Below are 24,720 nucleotides of genomic sequence, written 5' to 3'. Positions count from 1 at the left end.
GTGTCGTCGCGGCTCGCGTATCTCGCATCGCGGAGCATTCGGCATGTTGACCGGCCGTTTTGCATATCGTACCGCCCGGCAACTGGAGCAGTGTTTTACACGCAGTCCCCGAGTCGGGCACTATACCTTTAGCCCCCTCTCTCGGCGGAAGGGCGTACAATGTGCGGCGCCTTTGAACCCTCGGTCGCGGTCGGCTGCAGCGCCCCTGCCGGGAAATTAGCGGGAACGAAGAATAGAAAGCAGAAACGTGTCTAAACCGGCGGAGCATCCACGGCTTCCCTGCTGCAACCATGTATCGCCCGCCGTGATCGCGTAGCTACCGGCCGCTTATAAGCGGGGCGCGCACCGTCGGCTCGTGCGAGAACCCCCCTGGACGTCCGTGCGAGACAGACGCTTCCCGGACGCTGCCGAGACTGACACCGCGCCGAAGCAGCAACGTCCTGCGAAGCACGCCCCTCGGTAAGTTTGCTCCTATCCACACGTGCCTGTTGTGTTTACGCTTGTTTATAGCTTGCGATTAGAGTTTAGCAACAGTTTCTGTTTTTAACTTGCAAATAGTTACACAAATCAGTACACATTATTTTATTTTGAGAGGTATTGCTGTCCTCAGGTTTGTGGCTAATCTTCATATTTATCTGTTGAAAACCTTCTTCACTTTGAGAGATTTTCAATGATTGAATGAACATTCGATTTCTTATCGGAGTATGATGTCGGGCAAAATATCATGAATAAAAAAAGAATAAAACAGATTAAAAGGTAAACCTTCCTATTGCGCAAAAAATCATGGGAAGTGAATTGAAGTCTGAATTGAACGAGATAAAATAATAATAATGTTTGGTTTTGGGGGAAAGGTAATGGCGCAGTATCTGTCTGTTATATCGTTGGACACCTGATCCGCTCCGTAAAGGAAGGGATAGAGGGAGTGAAATGAGAAAGGATGAAAAAGGTGCCGTAGTGGAGGGCTCCGGAAATAATTTAGGCCACCTGGGGATCTTTAACGTGCACTGACATCGCACAGCACACCGGCGCCTTAGCGTTTTGCCTCCATAGAAACGCAGCCGCCGCGGTCGGGTTCGAACCAGGGAACTCCGAATCAGTAGCCGAGTGCCCTAACCACTGAGCCACCGCGGCGGGTAACGAGAGAATATGAGCTGCAGTGTACTAGCGAAGGTATTGTGAGAGTGCTAAGGCTTTGGAACTGAAACAGTATTCTTTGTGGTTACCTAAAGCAATCAAACAAAAATATTTTTGAATTATTTATTTATTTATAGAATACTGCAGACACTAAGATGGGTCCAGGCAGGAGGGGCAAAAAATGCACAAAAAGAAACGCAGCAAATTACATCGCAGGAAACATATGAGTAATAGGACATAGGGAATAACAAGGACAAACAACTCAGCAACTATCAATAAGCAGCTTTGTCAATGGCATCGATACTATTTACAACTTCAGGCAGGAGTTCATTCCATTGAGTTACTGTATGAGGAAAAATGAGTATTTGAAAGCATTGATTGAGCTGTTCGGTGTTTGTGATTTCTTATGACCTTGTCGTGTTAGTCGCGCTATGATCGGCTTAATAAATAAATCGGGGTTCATAGGGAGTGTTATTTTTCAGTAAGAAAATAAATTTCAATCCTTGATTTTTTTTCGTGTTTGCAACGTCTGCATGTTTGTTGTGCCAAAATAGTGGTTGGAGAACCAGTAGAACGATATTTATCAGACGAATTGTACAGATTTTCGCTGGATCACTTCCAGTGCCTCGATGTTATATTTCGTGTAAGGGTCCTAGACGGTGCATGCGTATTCGAGTTTCGGTGTGATGATGGAAGTGTTTGCACTACAAAGGGCATCTTTTAATCTATGCCTAAGGAAGCAAAGTTTCCGAAAGGACGATGTAGACATGTTGGTTGTATGCTTATTCCAGCTAAGATAATTGGTTGTATAGTAACACCTAAGTATTTGTATTGGTTAACTTCCCCAAGCGGGCGATTTGGAAGGGCATACGGAAATGATAGGCTATTTCGTTTATAGGTCATTTCATAAAGACTGTTTTGTCATAGTTAAGCTTCATCTCCCTTACACTGCACCGTGAGTGAATGTTATGAAGGTCAGAATTAAGAATGATCTTGTCTTCGTAGGATCTGATTTCATGAAACGGAACACTATCATCGGCAAGAAGCCAAATTTGCACTGGTTCACTAATTACAATCCACAATGTCATTGATAAAGACCAAAAACAATAACGGTCCCAGTACACTTTCTTGGGGCCCGCAAGAAGTGCCCGGAAGGCAGTTTGAACAATGGGCATCAATACTGACGAACTGAGCGCGGTTAGAAAGGTAAGGAGAAACCCAGGTAATTATGAAAGAAGGGCGCCCGATATTTTCAAGCTTATGGATTAGTTTCGCATGCGAAACCAGGTCAAAGGCTTTCTTAAATCTAGAAAGATATCGTACATCTGCCCTGACTTTTTTAGAATGTAAGCAAAACTACGAGCAACAAATGTTAATTGAGTGAAGGTCGAAAAGCCCTTTCCGAATCCATGTTGGTGTGACGATAGAATGTCCCTGTCATTTAGAAAGGAAGTTATATAAGTGGCTACGATGTGCTCGATGTGTTTACAAGAAGAAGATAAAAGTGATATTGGGCGAACATTTGTAACAGATGAGGCTGTACATTTTTTCAGTATTGGCACAATCCGTGCAACTCTCCAATCCGAAGGAACACTGCCGGTTGATAGGCTCGCACGGAAAATTATTACAAGTAATTGGAATAACATTTCACTATAACGGCGCAGGAACATATATGGAATCCCGTCCGGACCAGGAGACACTTTTGTTTTCAGATTCAACAACACTGAAAACACGCCTGCAGAAGATAAAATGCTTGGTTTGGGTTGACATGATAAAGCTGATTGACATGAGAGGGAATTTGATTTCGTGAAGGCACTGCGGAAATATCTATTAAAGGGTTCAGCAATGCTTGTTTTATCTCTGTTAAGAACACAGTTGTGCAGAATTTGGTCGACAGGTTTGTTTTTCCTGCACAAATGTTTCCTAAACTTCTGCGGAGCATTCTGAATGAAGCTTGGTAGCGTGTTCTCAAAATAATGACGTTTTGATTGACCCACAGCCTGTCGTAGAGCACCTAGCGCAGCTTCAATAGCGTTTCGACAGGCACGTGTTTGTTTTAATCGCTTTAGTTTTCGTTTTAGATGCAAGATTTTACGCGTAATCCAGGGATTATTCTTGCGTGTTTTCTTTACTTTGTTGGGAATAAAAATTTTTAAGCAGTACGTGTAGATTTAATTAAATTTATTCCATAGTACAGACACGTCATTTCCTTGAAAAGCACTCCGGCATAGATCAAGATAATCAAGTACTCTTTCATCCCTCGCACGCGAAAAATCTTTAACACAAACAGGCTTAGCATGGGGAACGTTGTGTGGTTTTTGAATGCTACATGAAAAATACACCATACTGTGATCAGAAAGGCCGTTTTCCACCGAGATGGAAAAATTTTCAATGGATCGGCAGACGAAAACAGGATCAAGTATAGAGGCACAATGCCCTATACTTGTAACCACCTGTTGAAGGTGGTTGCAAATTCATGGCAGATGCAGAAATTCCTTGTAAAAGTTTACTTTTAAGCCATTGGCTAGACAAAAAAATTCAAATAGAACATTATAGGGCACCAAGAGAAGCCAGAAATCATGCAATTTTCGTCGCGACTTGCTGCGTTTAAATTATCGCACTGGGAAGAAATGGCCCAAAAAGGGAAATATTCGGAGCAACTGCATGCGCGCCCTGCATAACGTGCGCCTGGCGGGTCGACTTTCGTGGACACTAGGCTGTCTCGACACTCGGCGTAGGATATGAGAATCAAGGAACCACCCTATAGGCATAACTATAGAAGGAGATTTCAAGAAATCTAGAAATAAGGATTTCATATTAATTTCTCAAGTCGGCGATTATGCAAACTAGTCGCCTAGGCCTATGCATAACTGCTTGGAAAGATATTCAGAGCACGGCAATCACGGAAAAGATTAATTGTTTGGCAGTCTCAACACGTTGGCAGGAACTGAGGGGTGAACTCCGCGCTATACCCTGGACGACCTGCTCAGCGTTACCTTCAATGTCTTGTCTGCGCTCTGAGAGTCAATTCATCTTTTTTCGCTGTTCCAAAAATTCCCGTGGTCACCTGTATATGTGTGATATGGTTGGGTTAGCGGAAATCGGAAACACTTAAGGAGTTGGCGAACAGTTGTGAGGAGATAATTTTATAATCGGTATTTGAAAACTTTGCGTTATGGTTTATAATTATGATAAGAGGGCGCTTACACTGCAGAAATCGGAGCTATGTGCTGCTACTTTGGCGCAGATGCATAAGTGTTGGGTAAATTATGTGAGGGACAGCATGGAAAAGAATGTGAAGAAATAGGCGGGTGCTACAGTTTGTTTTTGTTTTTACAGAAAGGCTTAGCGTCAAGACACAGACAAGGGAAGAAGGACGGGACGAGCGCTTATCCTTTTTCTCTCGTCCTGTGCTTCCGTGCTGAGCCTTTCTGTAATATGAACTACTAACTTGCCCGAAACTCCATTTCGCTGAGGTACTATTAGCATATATGGCTCTTTGGATACAGTAAATACGGAACAATGCGTCAGATATGCAAATGAGCAATGGTTTCTCGTCTGACGTTCGTAAACGCTATTGTATGTCTGGGATCTAGCGCATGCAATACCGGCAGGCTAATTTTAGGCGCACAATAACATTGCAGCTAAGCAGCAATTCACATAGAGTAAGGGGGTAGGGGTTACTCGCTACTCTAAGTTTAAGCATGAATAACTGTTGAGGCAAATCAAGTAATGGCACCTCTGCAGCGTCGGTTCCGCGCGGGAAGGTATTACATAGACCTTGGCGGTGCACAAGTTAACACAGGTGTCAAGAGGAAGGACAAGATAGCAAAGTAGCCTTTGTACTGTACTCTTCAAATGCACCATGTCGAGATGCACCATGTCGGCAGTGACAAGCGCTGTCGTAGATGGCTCTGGATTAATTTAGACCACTTGGAGTTTGTTGACATGCCCTGACATCGCACCATGTGCGTCATGTATGCATTTCGCCTGTACGGAAATGCGGCCGCCTCGGCCGAAATTTAATCCCGATAATTTAAGCTCGGCAGTCTTAAACGTAATGTAGAAAGCTGTTGGAAGGTTCACCGTGGAAGTAAACGCTACGTTACCCCGCGTTAAGAAGGTACTTCTAAAACTGAAAGCGAACGGGTAGCTTCGGAAATTCCAAGGGAAGCTCTTTACTTTGGTTATAGGGCTGGGTGTTTGAGGGAGAATGTTTACTCGTAAAAAGTTGGCGCCATATTTGCTGCTGCTCAATGCAAGACGGGTAAACGATAGCGAATATTCTCAGCAGTGTAATTCGCTCCATTCTCCGATGCAGGAGGCCAAGAGGCTTTGCACATTAAATATCAGCCAGTGCGATGGTTAATTTTCGGAAAGTAGAATTAAACCTGTACCACCCAGTCAGGGATAGTACCGGATGAAAGTTATAATCTGTGAACTTTTCGTAGTTGTAGAATCCTACACTACAAAAATCAAAACATAAAAAGCAAGTTTAAGGCCACGCCTCATTAAGGCCTCGTTACCTTTTTAATTATTTTAGCTTGAGGTAATTATACGCTTCCGGTGTATGGGGAGAGTTCTCGGAGCCCCCCACCCGCGCATCCCCCGCAAGAGTGCACAAAAGTGCGGCGTATACATTAGTCATTGTGTGCTTAACAGCGCCACCGCAACGGGCCAAGACTCCTATAGTCGGATACAACTCAAGAACGAAGCGGCAAATGCCCTTCAAAGGACCCACTCAAGCCAATGGTGTCGACCGATTCTCCCCCTTGACCAATTTTCTCCCTCTGCTCACTGACCCATCCCTTTGAACATGCCAGCTTGAAATTGCTGAAGGCGGTAGATGAATGGGGAATAAGCGCGGCTTAATTCGATTAACCGCGGCGTCTTGAAAATAGGTTGACAACATTGGCTGGAGGGCGTCCTTCGAGGGGCATCTGCTGCTTGGGTCTTGAGTTGTATTCCACTGCAGCATTTCTAACCGCGGGCGCCCGCCGGCGCCAAAAACAAAAATACACATGACGCGGTCGACAAGCGGGACCACAAAGAAATTACTGGTAAAAAACAAAGTAAGATTTATTAAAGAAAACTAGTATTATTGCATGAAAGGTCAACTTATACGTTGGCTTCTGAACTTCTATAAAGTATGAAACAGCGCAGCATATGCTGACGTGCAATTATTCAATTATAAAATTCAAAAATCCTCCATAATTTTTTGATGCTGCAGTACGGTGGTTGAAGTTATTGGTCAATTTGCCTTGATGGTTAGATTGCACCGCAGGCCTCCTGAATGTCTGGCAATAGTTTGAGTTTACGTTGAAAAATAAGTTGGGAAGCACCGTTTATAAAATACTGCGAGGGTTTCATATCCTATTCTGACCAGAGAAAGGAGAATTACGATTTTTGCAGTCTATGTCGTGCACTATACGCCAGGCATTATAGAGTGAAGTGAAGAGTTAGGTTGGCTGGATGAATAGGAGCAATAGTAGCATAGCAAGGAAGAAAAGGAAATAGCGGTAATGATCTCAGGAAACGTGTTAGGAGTAATGAGCGATTTGAAAGCTGCCAGTACCGTGACAAAAGCGGCAGGTGCAAATTATTTTACTATTCTCTCATGGCAAGCCAAACTTCGCGCAGCTGCCGTAATTACATCCGCAAGAGCAGCCGGAACCCTGTAGAGTTTTCTGTCAGAAACAGATACGGAGAAACAAACAACAACAAAAAAAAAAAACGTTCAGATTAAGGCTAGTTTCGGACATATGGCGCTTGTTTGGGTTTTTTTGTTCCGCTGCAAAGTTGTTGTTGAAATTTTGCACGTTGCTTCGGCGGTGTAACATTTTGGTATACAACTTACCTGCTAAATTCGAAAAAATTATGACGTAAAACACAGCACTTATTGGTTTGCAGGTCGCTATCAGGACTCTTTTAGTGTTGCTTCCACTGCTTGAATCTGTTATTTTTAAAACCTTGACTCACGTAATCTGAGACACCCTGGGCGTAGTTTGTGGCTCTGGTTTAATGATTGTGCCCGCTGGATTAATAAAAGGCTACCGGCCTAAGGGCATAACGCGCCTTATGCATAACTGAGGGCCTAACGCGCGTTGCTGGCATGTTGGTTGATACTGGAGTGTCACGCACTGACGTAACATTCCATTGGGCACTTAAACTCTGTTGGACATCCCGGGGATATTCGAGATGTCCTGAGGACGTCCAGTGGAGTTCCCAGGGGGCAGTTCAGTGCCCACTTGGATGGGGCAGAGTTGTTTAAGGCAGCAATATCTGGAAAGAAGCGTCTTGTAATGGTAACCCATAAAAGAGCGAGTAGAGCGAAAAGTTTGAGCTTAACATCGTCTGCGTGGCATTGCAAACAGTGACGTTTATAGGTCTGCGTAAACATTTTCTATTTCTTCAACGATTCAAACGGATTATACGCTAGCATGAAGGGTATGCGGAGCAGACTTTCTTACTAGTACGCAAGCACGGCACTTTTACAGGCATATTAACGGCCTATGAGGGTTGAACGTCCCAAAGCGACTCGGGCTATGAGGGATGCCGTAGTGAAGGGGTCCGGAAATCTCGGCCACCTGGGTTTCTTCAACGTGCACTGACATCGCAGAGTACACGGGCCTCCAGAATTTCGCCTCCATAGAAATGCGAGCGCCGCGGCCGGGATCGAACCCGCGTGTTTCAGGTCAGCAGCCGAATGCCATAAACACTGAGGCACCGCGGGGGTCCATTAACATCGAGTAGCTCCCACGACACAAATTATTCCGTAGTTAGTTCCATGTACGTCGCGACGGCTCGATCATAGCGTTCAAGATTATGAAGCAGCGAAAGACAGGGCACCCTGTAAGTATTCGTTCAACTATGTGCGTTTTCGGCCTGTGCAGGTTATTAACTCGGCCATATGTTGTTGTTCTAACAACAAATGGCATATTAATCAGCTACTATTGCAGCGTTCATCAGGCTTCTTCTTTTAAGAGAACATAATTGTTTTTATCTACAAAATGTACCGCAATTTCGACGCATGCGATAAAAAAAAAAACGCCGTTTATAAAATGGCCTGAATAAAGAATTACAGACATTTTATGTTTGTTCTTTACCCAAACGGCAGAAGATAAAATCCTTGTACCTGCAGAATGCTTCGAACCACGCTGGCTAGAGAACTTGAATGGAGTTTTTGTCTAGTCTTTTGCCCGCACCGTGATGCCGAAGGTGAATAAGAAACAGTGCTTCGCTGAAATGCTGAACTTTACACCGAGCTAGCGCGAAGCAAAATTTCAGTGCTCGTTCATTTTTCTGCACAGGAATTCTGTGCAAAAAAGCCGCGAAGAAGCGACATGTGTCGGATATTTTTACTACGTGCCACGACCGGGTGTAAACAGCACGCGTCCGGGGTGCTGCGCCTCCTTTGCATCGGCAACAGGGGTGCGCTCTTGTCCTGTTGTTTAACGTAAACTTTTTGTTTTTCGGGCAAGAATTTCTGGCAGCCATGCCTGTCTCACGTTTCGCACAGCCTCTGTTGCCCTCGCACGCGCTGTGCGAAATGCACGTGCTTTGCGGAAAGTGTCAAGTTGCAGCCATTTTCTTTCAGGTTCCGGACTGAAAATTGAAAATTGAAAATTGGTTTTTGGAGAAAGGCGCAGTATCTGTCTCACATATCGGCGGATACCTGAAACGAGCTGTAAGGGAAGGGATAAAGGAGGGAGTGAAAGAAGAAAGGAAGAAAGAGTTGCCGTAGTAGAGGGCTCTGGAATAATTTCGACCACCTGGCGATATTTAACATGCACTGACATCGTACAGCACACGGGATTGCCAAACGGGTGTTCACCTGATCGGGTGTGTTGTCTGGTTTGGATAATGCGTATGGATGCTCGAATAGTTGCTGGATTCTTGTCTGGGCACGCTGCGGTGCGGATAACTGTTTGCGCCTCGTCGAACTGTTTCGCACGTTTTCGAATCTCTTTGCGTATATGAGTCTTACTGAGTTAAAAATCAGGACGGCACAACCTGGAAAGGGGAGGCTATTGGTGTACAAAAACTGCATATGCTTGACGTTTCAACGGCGAAAGGGTCCTTTTGTTTATGAAAATGTTTTGGGGGAGCTGTGTCTCATCGGCGAACTTCTTACACGGACGACAACCTGATAAATTTAGTAAGGTGGCCAGGGAGCCAACAAACTCAATTACAATGAGTTCAGTACTGCTTTTGTGTCTCTAAATAACACTGTGGACGTTTGAAACAATATTGTGGAAGGCTGCTCTGAATTCACAAAACGAATGTGCTCGATAGTCTCCGTGAGACGACGTGTTCACAAGAGGCCCCTGGATCTCGCTTATAATTGTCTTCTTCACGTGTAACCGTACCTGTTTTAGTAGTTATTCTGGTAATGAGCGAATTTTATTGTCATGCTCAACAGATTAAGTTCCCGCGTGTGCTGTGTAAATTTGAGACACTGTGCGCGTAGTGCCTGTGCCACAGTGTGGGAGGAATCAAAATTTATCGCCCTTGGATTTATCGAAAGCCAGGGACAGTGCAGACGTGCACTTAATGGTTGACGGTTGGCGCGGCGGTGAGTGCCAGCTCTTCTCGGGGAGTGCTCTCCATTCTGCCTCAGCTGGCTTAACTCCGGCCTCCCGGACTCTCTCGGGGGCACGTTCTTCAGCCATCGTAGGAAACCACGACGTTGGCGTCATCTGCCGCTCCCTTAGGAATGTGCCCTTCGTTGCTGTAACACATAGTTCAGACCAAAGGGGGCACTACACGCCCAGCACAGCATAGTGGATACGCGGATGACCATAACTCTCCCAAGTTAGCTGATGGACCCACGAAACTCGCGCCGTTTGAAAACTTTGAAAAAGCCCTTTCGAACGGTATACATCGATTATTCATAGCATTTATACTTTGGGTATTATTTAGGGCGACGTGTTTTCAAGAATGACTTTCGGACATCCTTGAGCTTAAGGTGGAGTACTCGGGGCTGTATTTTACGAGCTGTCCATTATCTGCGGGCCAATTCGCGTCCATTTGGTCTTCTGTCATTGGTCACTGAGATATACCCGCTGCTTTCAAGCGTCTGCGGAAAGCGACTAGGCCGTTGCGTATTTTGCGGCCGGACCTCACCATTGGCTGCATATCGCAGCCAATGGCAGCCGGTGGTGCGGTTCGGTCGCCTGCTGTTAACAGAGTGCTGCGGTGCACCTCACCAGTGTCTGAAATCGTCGCCGTTGCAGCCAATGGGAGGCAATGGCGAGGTCCGTTCGCCAACCACCCAATGGTCGGGTTGCTTCCTACGGACGCTTGAAAGCCGCGGGTACACATGAGTGACCAATGACAAAGGACCAAACGGACGCGAAACGCACAACGGAAAATGGACAGTTTACGGAATACGGCCCCGGAAGAAAATAAAGCGCACGGAAGTAAGCCTTCGTGCCTTTTCCGGTTTTTCGCTCGTTCCAGCTTCGAGATGGCCGCCGGACATCTTCGCCAGAGACTGACCATGCTGGCTGGCGTCTTCCTGCTGTACGCTATCGCCATGGCAACAGTCTCAGCAGCGCTTGCAGTGACGGACGTCCGCCCCTCCATCGAGCAGGCCGAGCAGCGGGCACGCGAGCTGACCGAGATACTGGCCAACCTCAAGAGTAACCTGATTGATCCTTTCACCGTCGGTGACGCTAAGTAGCGCGCCAGGAGCGCAGACTGTGAGCGCAACGCGGTGGGCTTTAACTGCACATCGCGGCGCCGAAACGTTTCTCTTCCGCTAATATGAATCGCTCGCTTGTAACCTGCCTCTCACTGTGGCCTTGCCCTGAATAAAACAATGACCAGTCCTGTACTCAAAATATGTTGTATGGATATTCCTTTGTGTGAAGCTTGCTCGTCTCTGACGGAGTTAAAAGAGCCTGAGTGACAGTTTAAGAATCTTTAAAGTGTCACGTGAAATACATGTGGTCAAGTGCAAGATGAACCTCTGTGCCAAATGTCGAGAGGTTTTTGTGGTACATAAATCGGGCGGGAAGCTAACTCGTTCTCTCCTTCACCTGCAGTTTCCGCTCGCCGGATTCGGAGTAACGTTTTGACCTGAGAGACTTCACGTGGTTGGTCTTTGTGACGTCAGGGGAAAAAATTAAATTGGGCCAGCTAAACGAACACGAGCGAGAGCAGAGGCAACAACGAGTTTTAGAATAAGAGGACCACCTTATCGGTTAGGGGATAGGGGAACAGCGGGGCGCCAGTGTTCATGCGCAGGACAATAGTTCTGAGCATGCGCCTTGCAGCCACACTATTCCCTATTCCGCTAACCGAGATAGAGTTCCCCTGTTCTACAGCTCTCCAGTGCGTTAGCTACGAAAAGAGGGGCCGGTATTGAGACGGCTCCTGTCTCGTAGCAGATGAAAGCATTAAGAAATGCGCAATGTGGTCACGTCGTCAGTGCTGGGCGGCGCGCCGTTGCGAGCTCGGCTGGAGACGCAAGTCGAAGGGGAAAACGAGAAGGTAAATACCGAAAGAGTTGCAACTTTGTTATTACACGCAGACTTTAGGCAGTCGTTCCCTGGAGACTTTCTGTGCGCTGTTACCGTTCTAAGAAATTGGCTTAAGCCCACGATAAAGTGTTCAAGTGCAGTGAATAACTTTATACATATGCAGCAAATCAACGAAACGGCAAAGTAGAAAATTAGAATAAGAAACATTTAGGTGGGTGCTAATCGTTTCTTCTCAATGTTTTTAAAATTTTTGCCGCACTGAAACTCGAGGGTTCAATGTCAACGCACTTCTTCGTATTGCCTTATCGCCTTACTTGACAGCCGTTCGTATTCCCTTGAGGTCGACAGCTGGCGAGCCGCTGTTCAGTGTGTTCTCAACTGCGAGTAACGTTAGTTCTTTTCCTCACTCGCTTCGCAGCCACCATTTTGCCTCGCCACTGCACTGATCTGCTTGGCGCCGGCCAGCGGGCCAGCGGGGTGTACACCGTGTTCCACAAGGCTGCTGGTCCGTCCGGACAGAGCGTCTACTGCGACATGGATACGGACGGCGGAGGCTGGACGGTGAGCCAACCATTCAGCGACACGCTGGGCTTACCCAGCTTCTTCCTTGGCACTCTATAACTTACCCTTGTGCGCCCTCTTCGCAGTTTGTTGGTTTAGGCCGCCCGGAGCTTAGCCAGTTGAGAGAAGTTGCGATTTTTTTTGCGATTAAAGGAGCGCACCAGCGCCGAGAGTAGCCACTCAACAAACGGTGTTTACCATTCAGGATGTTTTGCAAGACCCAGAGTTCATGGTGGCCAGCACAGTGCACGAGATTTCCCCCGTATTGATAATGGAGATGGTTTCATGGTCATCATCATCGTAAGCATGACTGCGCCCACTGTAGGACAAATGGCTCTACCATATCTCTCCAATTAACCCTGTCCTGTGCTGGCTTTGGCAACCTTATCTCCGCAAACTTCTAATCTCATCTGCCCACCCAACTTTCTGCCGCCTCCTGCTACGCTTGCCTTCTCCTGGTATCCAGTCCTTTAACCCTAACGACCAGCGGTCGTCTTGCCTTCGCATTACGTGCCCTGCCAAAGCCAATTTCTTCCTCTTGATTTCCGCTAGGATATCATTAACCAGCGTCTGTTCTCTGACCCACTCTGTTCTCTTGTCCCTTAGTGTTACATCTATCATTTTTTTTTCCATAGCTCGCTGCGTTGTCCTTTACTTGAGCTGAACCCTTTTCGTTAGCCTCTACGTTTCTGCCCCGTAGATGAGTACTGGTAAGATACAGCTGTTGTATTCTTTTCTCTTGAGGGATATTGGTAAACTGCCATTCATGATCTGGTACAACCTGCAAAATGCACTCCACCCCATTATTACTGCTCTAGTTATTTACTCTCCTGATCCGGATCTGCGGTGACTACATGCCCTAAGCAGAGGTATTCCTTTGACATTTCCAGCTTCTTGCTACGGATTGTGAACTGCTGTTTTGTGAACTGATTTTAGACCCACCATTCTGCTCGGCTGTACCTGTCTAAGTCATTGATCATGCTCTGCAGTTCTTCCCCTGAGTGACTTAGCAAGGCAATGCAATCAGCGAATCGCAGATCACTAAGGTATTCTCTGTTAACTCTTCTCCCCAACTGTTCCCGATTCCTCCTGTGAACAGGCTGTGAATAGCACTGACGGTATCGTGTCTCCATTCCTGCCACCTTCCCTTATTGGAATTTTATTGCGGCATTCATGGAGGGCTATGGTGGCTGTCTTCCATAATTTTTACATACGGCTCATCTCCATCCTGACTCCATCATAATCGACTGATGAGGTTGGACTGAGTCAAATGCTTTGTCGTAATCGATGAAGGCTATATATTATATGGGGTTAGTTATACTCGGCGCATTTCTCTGTCACCTGGTTGGTGGTGTGAATATGGTTTATGGTTGAGTAGCCTTTACGAAAACCTGCCTTATCATTTTATCATTTGGTTGACTGAACTGTAAGATTGTCGGGACTGTATTAGTGACTACCTTAGTAAATACCTTCTGGGAAATGGACAATAAAGCCGATCGATCTGTAATTTTTTAAGTCCTTTCTTCCAAGCTTCCAGTACGCTCGAGGTTATAAAGCATTGCATGTACAGACAGGTAGTCTAGGTGCTAAAAAAGGTGTAACAGTGCAGTTCCGGCGTCATGCTGCAAAGCTGAGGCGACCACGGGTTTGATTATCGCCCATGATGGCTGTATTGAGAGCGGCGATGGCAATGGCGGTTTATAAAAATAACAAAAAGGAAGAAACATGAATGATGGCAGCCGGCCGCCGAATGTGCCTTGTTTCTTGGAAAAATGCACACACACACAAGCACGGGTACTGAGCCTTTGGTACCGGGTTGAGAACCCAACGTATTTTAAATTGACCGGTAGCCTCCCGCTGCGGCGTGCCTCATGTCTCGTCAGCAGTTCTGGTGCGTGCAAATTTGTTCTAATTGATTTCCTTTTGGAGGGTCTGAGTAACGCTTATTTTGATCCTCAATGAAATCGATTAGGACAGTAGCATATTCCTAAGGTTAAGGATGTGCGTCGCAGTGTACAGAAAAGTTCACCTTTAAGGTAAGTCTTATAGTGTACGCCGGTTTTAAGTTTTGATGCATGATGAGTGAAAAATAAAAATGTGTGTTCGCGGGGAATTTGCATACCTGCCACAGAAGACATTGTGAATTTCGACGAACACGAATAAGATTCATATCTGTAAGAAAACTGTTTCTCTGGCGTTGTGTTTTCCTGCGTCATTTAATTTTATTGTTTATTCAGTTTTTTCTCTTGTCCATATCAGTTCTTTTTGCTCTGTTCGCTATCTGCTTCTTTTGCAATGTACTTGTCATTTTTATCAATATGTTTGTACCCCACTCCTGCCTAAGGCCTGTAACACAGGCCGGCAGTATTTGCTAAATAAATAAATAAATGAAGAGAGATGGTATCCTTTAACCCGTGCACATTACTTCCTGTTACGTTCCTTCTTCACTTGAATCTCGTTATAACGAAGTTGGGCCCGGCTATTACTTCTTTATACGCATAGCTTCGTTATAGCCCGTGTTGGTTGAGCTTCCAAGAGGAATCGGCATTGCTTCGCTATATTTCGTTATTTCGTCATAAACAGTTCCGTTATGACGGGGTTCGACCCTATACACAATGCGCGCGGCACAATGAAACGCGTGCGGGGCAACTTATGATAATCGGAACAAAATGTTTATGCCCCTTTCACAAGAAAAATTGTAAACAATTTCTAACGATCACCGGTGTCCACTAAAGCCACTGTTTCCTGCCACACAACAAAGCATTAATTTCATAGAGAACGATGTTCGTGGTCGCTTCTGTCCAAGTCTAATAACTCTTTACAATGACGATTAGAAGTTTTTATTCTACACACACTTGTGACAAGTGACACTCCTGCTTGTTTGCTGTCCTCGTTCACAAATTACTGTAGCTTCTATCCCCTGATAGGTTGTCACGTTAAATGACATTGACGTAACTGATAATTTTCTTGAAATGGCATTTACCAGAGAAGAGGAGAATTAACTGCACAAGAAATGATTGTGTAAATTAAATGACCTTAAAAGCACAGGTTGCACGTAGTCAGAGAGCGCTAAGAATTTCCAGACAGTAATTTCTTTATATATTTTGTAGTTCATCATCAGAATGCAACTGGCGGGCGGGATGGCGGTGATAGGCAGTTGCGAAGGGTTGAAGTCACGGCAGGAACTACACCTAGTATTTTGCGTTTTTCCCTGGGACGACCAGGAGGTGTGTCCAGCAACGATGGCACCACGCAGTGTGAGAGCAATTGCAGCGTTCGAAATGTGATTCAAACAGGCAAACTGACATGGCTTCTTCATGAACGCAGGTCCTCCAGAGGCGAGGCCAGTTTGGCAATAGGGTGTACCACTTCTACCGCAACTGGACCGAGTACGCGCGTGGCTTCGGAGATCCTGCCGAGGAATACTGGATTGGTAAGAGGGCTGGCTTGCAACAGTATTATTGAAATATGAAATCATAGCTCGAGGAAAACACCAAGATTTTGTCGCAGTCGAGAAGGTTTTGGAAAAAAAAAAATGTTTCTTTTTGTTGCCCTTTCGTTGACTTGCCTCAAAACGAGCATTAAATTTGAACCAAAACAAAATTAATGTTTCGAAGTTGTTGAAAAGTGTTACTCCGATCTTTTGACTACCTGTTGATAGACTTTGTGTTTAGTTCGCTATCCATTTTGTTGTTTGTTGACTGCACATAAAACTAAAAGTCATATGTATGCATGCATTCCGTTTACACCGGAAGGCACACAGCCGATGCAATATATATATATATATATATATATATATATATATATATATATATATATATATATATATATATATGTATAAGGGAAGCCAACAGCCACAGGGACCAAGGAGTACAGGGGGTTATTATTATTAATACTTGTGTTGTTGATTAATGGAGATTAATATTGAACATTTGATTGCTTTAAGATAATAGATTAGAACAGCAGAAAAACAACCACATGCCGCTGGTGGGAACCGAACCCACGACCTCCGAATTACGCGTCCGGTGCTCTACCAAGTGAGCTACGTCGACGGCTGTCAAATCTCCTGTTTTCGGGGGTATTTAAGTTTACAGTTGACCTAAACCTGAGTGTTCACCAGCGCCACCCTCGTCGATAAGGGGCGTACGTAGTACGCAATATATATATATAAATATATATATATATATATATATATATATATATATATATATATATATATATATATATATATATATATATATATATATATATATATATATATATATATATATATATATATATATATATATATATTGATACGTGGCGGCTAGAAGCAGCAGTAGAAGGAGCAGAGGTAACCTGCTACGCAAGGAACCGATGGCTTGGAGTAGACTCTCAGCACACAAGCGCGCACCTCAGCGTCGTCTTCGTTACCAACCACTTCGTCGTCCTCCCAGCGTCCGTAGCATGACCCCCCCCCCCCCCCCCCCCTCCTCGCGGCAAAAGCACCGTCCCGGTGCGCACTACACAGGCCAGCTAGACGGCGAGTTGTAAGGTTTGAGGCGGGACACATGGACGATGTCGGTGCGGGGTGCAGCGGCCGGAGATGGCGGATGTAGCGGGGTGATCTCGTACGTCACCGCGGTCACCGGACGTACGACCCGATAAGGGCCTGTATATCGGGGAAGCAGTTTTTCACAAAGGCCCACACGGCGGGAAGGGATCCAGAGCAACACAAGGGAGCCGGGAGAGTAGGTGACTTCACGACGGCGACAGTCATGACGTCGTTTCTGATTGACTTGGGAGGCCGACAGCCGCTGGCGGCCGACAAGACGGGCAGCGTCGGCGCGAGCGATGGCGTCCCGAGCGTAAGGACTCGTGGAGGCGGTGGCGGGCAGTACACTGTCGAAGGGCAGCAAAGGATCGCGGCTAAAGAGAAGGTAAAAAGGGGAGAAACCGGCTGTATCGTGACGCGTAGAATTGTAGGCGAATGTAACAAATGGGAGGCTAATATCCCAGTCGCGGTGATGGTCGGAGACGTACATGGAAATCATGTAAGGGAGGGTACGGTGCAGACGTTTAGTGAGGCCGTTCGTCTGCGGATGGTAGGCCGTGGCGAATTGATGACGGACGGAGCAGGAGCGGAGGAGTTCGGCGACCACTTTGGAAAGAGAGCAGCAGTGTTCGGCAGCCGGTCAAAACGATGAGAAAACGATGAGAATATATATGACGATGAGAATATATATATATATATATATATATATATATATATATATATATATATATATATATATATATATATATATATATATATATATATATATATATATATATATATATATATATATATATATATATAGAACACTCGCATTACAGAGCGTAGAAAATTCTTGCACAGAGTCTGCAAAATGGAATGACGTTGAATATGCACTGCTTTCTTCTTCCGGACTTCGTCATTATATTCTCCTGCAAAAAAGTGTTAATTGCTAGTCAGTAATATTTATTCAATTATTATTAAGGCTATTCATTTATTTTGTGTGCCGTACAATTAGTCAAGTTCACACGCCATGTTCTGTTAGATGAAGACCTTGATTTCTTCCTCAACGCCAAAAACAAAGGCTAGAGTAATAACCACTTTCGCATGAGCGCACATAAGAGTCCTCCAATGTAGGCCATTGTAGCATCCGCATTTCTTTCTCAGGTGAAATGGAAAGTAGTAGTGGTAGCGGTTTATAACATAATTGCCAGGAAAAGATTTTTGCTAGCCCCGGCTTCTGCCATCGCTAAGGAAGCACCTCTGAAAGGGAAAGTAAGGCTGTAGTTACACTAGGCGTATACAGATTAGGCGTGATTTGCTTTAGTAAGTCTTAGGTACATTGGTTGCCATGAGACGCGATTAAAGGTTAGTTGAACAGATTAGTCAACAAATAATGCGGCGTCGACCAATCTTTAAAAATAATTTTGTCACTCCACCATGGTCATGATTATCAGCGTCGCGTTTTTTGAACATCTATAAGGTGTTGACACTGCGGCAACAGAAAGACAATGCTCGTTTTTTGTAAGGGCTATATACATACAGTCGGTAGAGGCACAACCAGTGCGACAGTAAGAAGGTAACGAAGAAGGAAGTAACGACACAGAAAGCGGCGCACCAACTCTCTTGGAGACTCCAGGGCGCCTTGGTAGCGATGTCATGCCGAACGAATTTCTCCAAAATGCGCAACAAAAGGGGAGATATTAATTTTGCAATATTAACCTTTTGCGAGTTTTCCCGACTCGCATATGCTTTGCCGCTTTCCTCGATTTGCGCCTCTGGCAGCGTCGCCCCGCTTTCTAACATGGGACAGTATTCTGCAGCGATTCATTTAGTCTCCATTTCATTTGGTCATTTGCCATCGTCCGATGTTACCGGTTACGCAGGCCGTGGGAGATGGCGTCACGCTGGTCATGGCACAAACACAACCATGATTCCGCTTTCTTCCTTAAACGCGCCCCACGCTAATGTCTCACTGACTGACCGGCGCTGACTCAAACGAATCACAGAGCCCGAGGACGCGTGGTACTAAATTTGGCCTGATGGGAGTGAAAGGGAGGAGTTTTGCCTGTCTGTAACCCAACGGGGAGCGTCCAAGTTACAGAGATGTCACCGGATAATAAATTGGTAGTCTTACCGATGACGGGCTGGACTTTTGTCAGCTATCGGCCATCAAACGGAGGGTTGATCAACTGGACTGGGATAAGGCGTGTCTCGGGGCTAGGAGGGGTCGGATCTACTTTCTGGCCGGTTAACAGTGGGAGAGGTTGCGTACCTATTTTAACTAACTGGGTGTGGCACTGGCGATCAAAGCCCTGTAGGTATGAGGCTGGGCGAGGTTTAGCTTTCTTGTAATCCGGTCGACTGGAGGCCACGCCAGTGACTTCTTAGGAAGAGGTTGATGGGGACCCATATGAGCCCAACTCTGGGTAGTAAAGGGCGTTCAGCTCTTGTGGCTTAGGGTTCTGTTGTGGTTAGAGGCGTTGTATTCCAGAGGTGGAATGCTTGGCTAAGTCACAAGCAGGACACTGCAGAAAAATCCTCGCTGAGTGAAGCCATCTACCTTCCCTGTTTAACCTGAGCCACCGGATCAGTCGGGAGCGCTGCTTGGGTCTGTCTTCACTGCCCTTCTGGGAAACCAGGGTCGCCCCGGAAAAACACTGAGGCCTATGGGCGTGTCATTAGGCTAAGAGAGTGAAAATGTAGCGAAAGCAGAACTGATGCTTGAATACTCGGTGCGTCTGCTAGTAGACAGTTTTAGCTGTGCGTACGCAACGGCTTAGCGTACGCAAGGAGTTTGCGGGGACGGTAGTGCGCATGCGCAGAACGCAAGCGCAAGCCCTGCGTCTTGCGTGCGTACGCTAGCCAGCGGACTTTGCGTTGCGGCGCTTGCGTGGCTTGCGTACGCTAACTTTGAGAAGATGGCGGCGCCCTGCTCGCCCGCTTCGGAATAAAAACATGTCGCCGCCGGATTCTCCGACGCAATAGCTCGCTCAAATGGTAGCGGTTCGCTTTTATTTCGCCTACTCTTGCCCACACACAGTGGTATAAGCGATAACTAGCCCCTGTTTTTCAGATAATTTGGTTATTTTCAAGCTCCTAGGCCTAACTATATGCAGTGTGTTTTCCTCGTAGCAACGACACCTGGCGAAGCAGTTTTCTGGCTTTTAGCCAGTTCTTACATTTTCTTCGGTTTGCATAGTTTTTCTTCTTGGAACAAAAAAAAGCTCACAATGCACTCACACTAGTTATCAGTCATCACGAATGAAATGTTCTTCAACCGAGCGTTGATGTGGTTGGACGTTTCGTCACTAGATGGCGCCACGTGCGCCTGAGGGACGCTACGGCACGGTCAGCTAAAACTATGCTTCGGAGCGGACAGCGTAACGCACGCAGCGCCGTAGCGCTTTGCGTACGCAAGCACTTGCGTACGTACAGCTAAAACTGTCTAGTAGTACCGCGGGCCGTGAAACCAGAGGGGTGAGAGATGAAGTCTACACTCGCGCTTCCTCTACGTAGGCGGCAGGTCCTGGCTTGCGCAACCAGTGCCGGCGTCAAACCAAAATGCTTAATAAAAATTGGGAGAATCGGGCTCTCGCTTGAAGTGCGGTACGAAGAAGTAACCGAAGTCGAGAACGCTGCGGCGCCTGGCAGGGGTGTGCAGCACGGCAGTACACTACGGGGGCTGCGTCCCCGCCTGACCGAAGCAAGTGGGTTGTATCCACACGTCACCAACAAGGTGGCAGTAGTAGACCGGCCTGCTACGCTCACTAGGAGGGCCATTCAGGGCCGAAGATTACCTGACCTAAACAGGTATAAGAGCAGTCGCCGGCGTCGTGCTCCGGCCTTGTATGGGACTCACTTTTGGGGGATGCCGGGGGCAAACTTCTTGGCAGGCGATGTACTTCTTATAGGTGCGAGGCTACCAGCACCTTACAACCTTCTCACAGGGACCAGCCGCTTCTGTAGTCATTCGAACCGTCCGGACCTGCTTCCACATCTTCTGTTGTTTTTGTAGGGACTGATGTCAGAGTCAAATGAAATCGTAATGAAACTAACCGTTAAAAAGTACTGCCCCAGGCAAATATTGGAACTAATTTTTTTCATTAGTCGAGACGCTATTACGCCGTCTGAGAATAAGGACATCTGCTGCACGAAACATGGAGTGCGTCAACATCAACAAAAAATTACTAGGCAATGCTGTGCACCTCGGAAAAGCTTCCTGGTGCAGTTCGTTCTAAAAAAATCGCTCCCCCCCCTCGCCCCCCCCCCTCCCGTGTCATTCATTCAAAAATACTCTGTTGACGGAAATATAGACTTAAATAAACCAGCCAAGCGTACGATGCGACTCTCATTAAAGCTGGTATAATCTTTACCGTTGGCACTCTCCGCTGCAGGCAACGATGCCATTAACGCGCTTACGTCCGGCGGCCAGCCTATGACCTTGCGAGTGGTGCTCAGCAACAGCACTGCTGAAACTGCTTCGCTAGACTACGAGACCATCCAGGTCGCTCCGGAGAAGGACCTCTACAGGATACAGCTGGGCAGATTCCTCGGGCCAGAAGGTAAGTGAGGAAGACGTGCCTAAATCTAGTAGCCATTACTCATACCATTAATCAATCACGATGCACACGCTAGATCTTGAGAGTGTTAGTGTGGTATTACCTTGGGGCTCCCTTCAATTTTAAATGTTTTTTAGAAAAAATGTGCCCCGCCCTTGCCTTGCTTTCTTGATGTCCTTTCGTTTCCCCTTTCGTCCTCTTCCAGGCTGGGACTCTATGGCCACCTCGAACGGCCAGAACTTCTCCACGCACGACCGTGATAACGACATGTGGCCCCAGAACTGTGCATCCACGTTCCGCGGCGCCTGGTGGTACAACCAGTGCCACTCGGCCAACTTGAACGGCCTCAACCTGAACGGCCCGCACGAGAGCTTCGCCGACGGCATCGAGTGGAGTCTACGTGGGTCCACGAACGCGCTTCACTACTACTCCTTCCCCAACGTGCGCATGATGATCCGGCCGGCAAGCCTGGCGCGCACCTAGACTCGCTTACGGCAAAAAATAACAGCCGAAGATCTCCGCTCTCTTAAATTGCACAAACCTTTTGTGACTTCTCTTCACAATGCACGTACTTCCATCCCTTGTTGAGCTTTCTCACATTGCACAATGATTTTGTGACTTCTCTTCACAGTGCAAGCATTTCCATCCCTTGTTGAGACTTATTCAGAAGACACGCATACTTTTAGGCTGTGGTGGTAGTTCATTTGAAGTGGCTGGACACACTCTTAGATACCTGCGAACTCCCCTGTGTTTGCAGGCTTGCGTAAACGGTTTGAGGGAACATTGACTGAAGAGATGTGGCACGTAGAGGTGCAAAGTAAATGAAACACATAGGTGACTGCGCATTTGCAAGCGTTGCACCAGCTGCCCAGGGAACAGTACTAGAGGCTTCCGGCTGCATGTGCGAGCATGCTAACCGAAAGACTCAGTTTTTGACATCTGATAGCTTCTTTGCAATAAGTGCATGGACGGAAATTTAAATCGAGTTGAAGAGGAATGCGATTCAGATAAGTGTAGTTGTGTCCGCGGTGATGTCCAAACAAGCCCAGATAGAAGCCTAACCGGCAGACACGGAAACAACGAGATGTTGAGCCCGTTGCCCCAGTCACGTCGACATTCGGAGTATACCGTGCGACATCACAGATCACCGCTACCAAGTTGCACTTTCAGCGAACGCTTACTTGTCTGGTGAAATTACACAGAAGAGAGAAAGATGAAAAAAAAGGAAAAACGCCTGTTTCTTCAGTCTTCAGTTGCGAAAGATCGGCATTCAGTTCCCGGAGAAGCTCAGCCAGAATCAAGGATCTCGATTCATGCTCAAGATTATTGAGATGAAGCACTTTTCTTTCTTTTTCTAGAAATTGTTTGTATATGCCTTTTAGGTTTTTGCCATGTTCATTTTCGTTTTTTTATACATTTACATCATTTCTCTTTTCCTATTTTCGTTCCCATGCACATAATTTTGAACCCTGACGGCGAACCACGCTAGTTTTCTTCTCTGTTCTCCAATACAGAATAAAAGAAGTTGACTCCATATTTATGTTCTTTTCAATGAGCGAATCCGTTTGTGTTCTTAAATCCACCGTGGTTAATGGCAGTTCTTGTTGGCTGTAAAGAGACATGATTATAGCATTCTTTCAGCAAACGCAGTGCATCTTAAACTTCTTGAAGCAAGCGAATGAAAAATGGTAAGTAAAAGAGAGGAAGCAGCAAAAGATGCTAGCCTGTGAATTCAGCCCAAGTGCAAAACAAGAATTACATTTGCTCTCTGTCTGTCCAGCGGGTGCAAACTTTCTAAGCCATGAGTCATGCAAGCAGCATAAAAAATATTGGAATGAGCTGAGTGGCTGGAAGAGAAAGGTGCATCTTTAAATAAAAAGACGTCTTCAAAACATCTGAACAAAAAGAGGAGTACTAAATGCAAACACTCATTTTGAAAGTGGAAACATCGGAAATGGGCTATTAAGATACCCTTTCCGAAACCAGGGAAGCCGCTAACGAACCTTTGGAACCTCTGGCCCATGTCACTTACGCCAACGGTGTCTAAGCTAGCAGAGAAAATGTTAGCCACTCTGCGGTCGTCTTGGCTTGAGCACCATGATTTCTACCACCGCGCCCAAATTTACGCTCTTCCCTAGGCTCTGAGGACGGTTTGGATGCATTCGTGTCATGAGACTTGTCATCAACCCGCAGAAACGGTGTACGTTCCATTCATGCAATGCACGTCGAAGTATATAACATAAGACATATGGCCATCCAGGATTCAATTGACATGCTGCATCTACCGTTTCGGGTAAGAAACTTTGTAAAATTCTTTATTGAAGGCAGAAAATTCGTAATACGCCTCAGCGGTGACGCCGTGAAATCACTTCTCCAGCTTTGCAGTGCACCCGAGGGATCGATATTGTTACCAATATTATTCAACATGGCTCTTATCTTCGTCGCACGGGGCTTACGCGATGTCCCTGGCCTTAAGTTCCTAGCGTGCATTGAACACATCACTGTGTGGAGCATTCACTGCGACCTGCAGACACAAACGGGTGCTTCACAGTCGGCCTTAGATATTACTGTCAACTATCCATAATCAATCGGTCTTCAGCTTTCTGTACTCAAAACTACGTACAACTTAATCGCTAACCGCTGAAGCAGCTGTAAGCTGGCTGCGACGCCAATTGTCTTCAATGGGCCAGGGCCGCATTGCAAGAACGCTCGACAATTAGAATCCAGTTAGGTTTGACGATCAATTAGTAGGGGACGGGGACGACATGTGTGGCTCCGGCTAAAAGAACAGGTGGCTCAGATATCCGGGCTGATCCGTAGTACTGCTCCCAGAACTGTTGGAGCTTACTAAAGTGGCCCATGACATTTGCTGAGCGCGGTTTCGCAACCGCGAATCATTTTTCAAACTTCGTTTTAGTCTTTACCCAAAGCTCACGGGGACTGTCTCGAAGCCGTAAATGTAGAGGCTACGTGTTGCCTATCACTGGCCATCCCGTATCACCGCGATCGTGGGTTTACAAGAGCATGCACAGCTCAACTGAACAGACGAGCTAGTGGATCATCGACGTGAGCCTTGGAGGCCAAAGGCCAACCTTTCGCATTCAGCACGCGCACTCATGGCTTGCGCTCCCTCGCAGTTCTTACTACCACAGCAGCTGCTGGTTTTTCTTCCCTGTAATTTTGAACAAGTAAGCAACACAAACCGACAGTTATTCGTCGCCCAGCATCAAACTTTGCGGCGTCGTCTCTTCGCGACCACATTTTTGAGCAAGATTCCCACCTGCCCAATGGCTCCATCGTTATCTGTTTGGATTCGAGCATCAAGGGCTACGATTTTACGCGAGCAGTTCACTGCCCTTCATTTGACGCCGAGGTCAAGACTAGAGCAACCTCCTTGCTCCTTCTGTGCAGAGCTGGTGACTGTCCAGGAAGCGCTTTCGTCTTCGGCCGGTTACCTGTCCTA

The 24,720-nt window shown here is 46.4% G+C and overlaps 1 protein-coding gene across 1 annotated transcript; it reads left to right on the top strand.

The window, feature by feature from the left end:
- LOC144121561 (techylectin-5A-like) lies at positions 1 to 22,781 on the top strand. Its single transcript, XM_077654834.1, has 6 exons — positions 1 to 459; positions 10,597 to 10,778; positions 12,040 to 12,182; positions 15,510 to 15,615; positions 21,093 to 21,260; positions 21,463 to 22,781. Exons 2-6 carry the CDS (start codon positions 10,604 to 10,606, stop codon positions 21,738 to 21,740), a joined length of 870 nt encoding a protein of 289 aa, XP_077510960.1. The 5' UTR covers positions 1 to 459; positions 10,597 to 10,603; the 3' UTR covers positions 21,741 to 22,781.
- Positions 22,782 to 24,720: the final 1,939 nt, after the last annotated feature.

Source organism: Amblyomma americanum, chromosome 2 (assembly GCF_052857255.1).
Source record: "Amblyomma americanum isolate KBUSLIRL-KWMA chromosome 2, ASM5285725v1, whole genome shotgun sequence".
In the NCBI taxonomy this organism is placed as follows: Eukaryota; Metazoa; Arthropoda; class Arachnida; order Ixodida; family Ixodidae; genus Amblyomma; species Amblyomma americanum.
The sequence above is the reverse complement of the archived record's forward strand: the minus strand, read 5'-3'. Positions and strand labels throughout refer to the sequence as shown.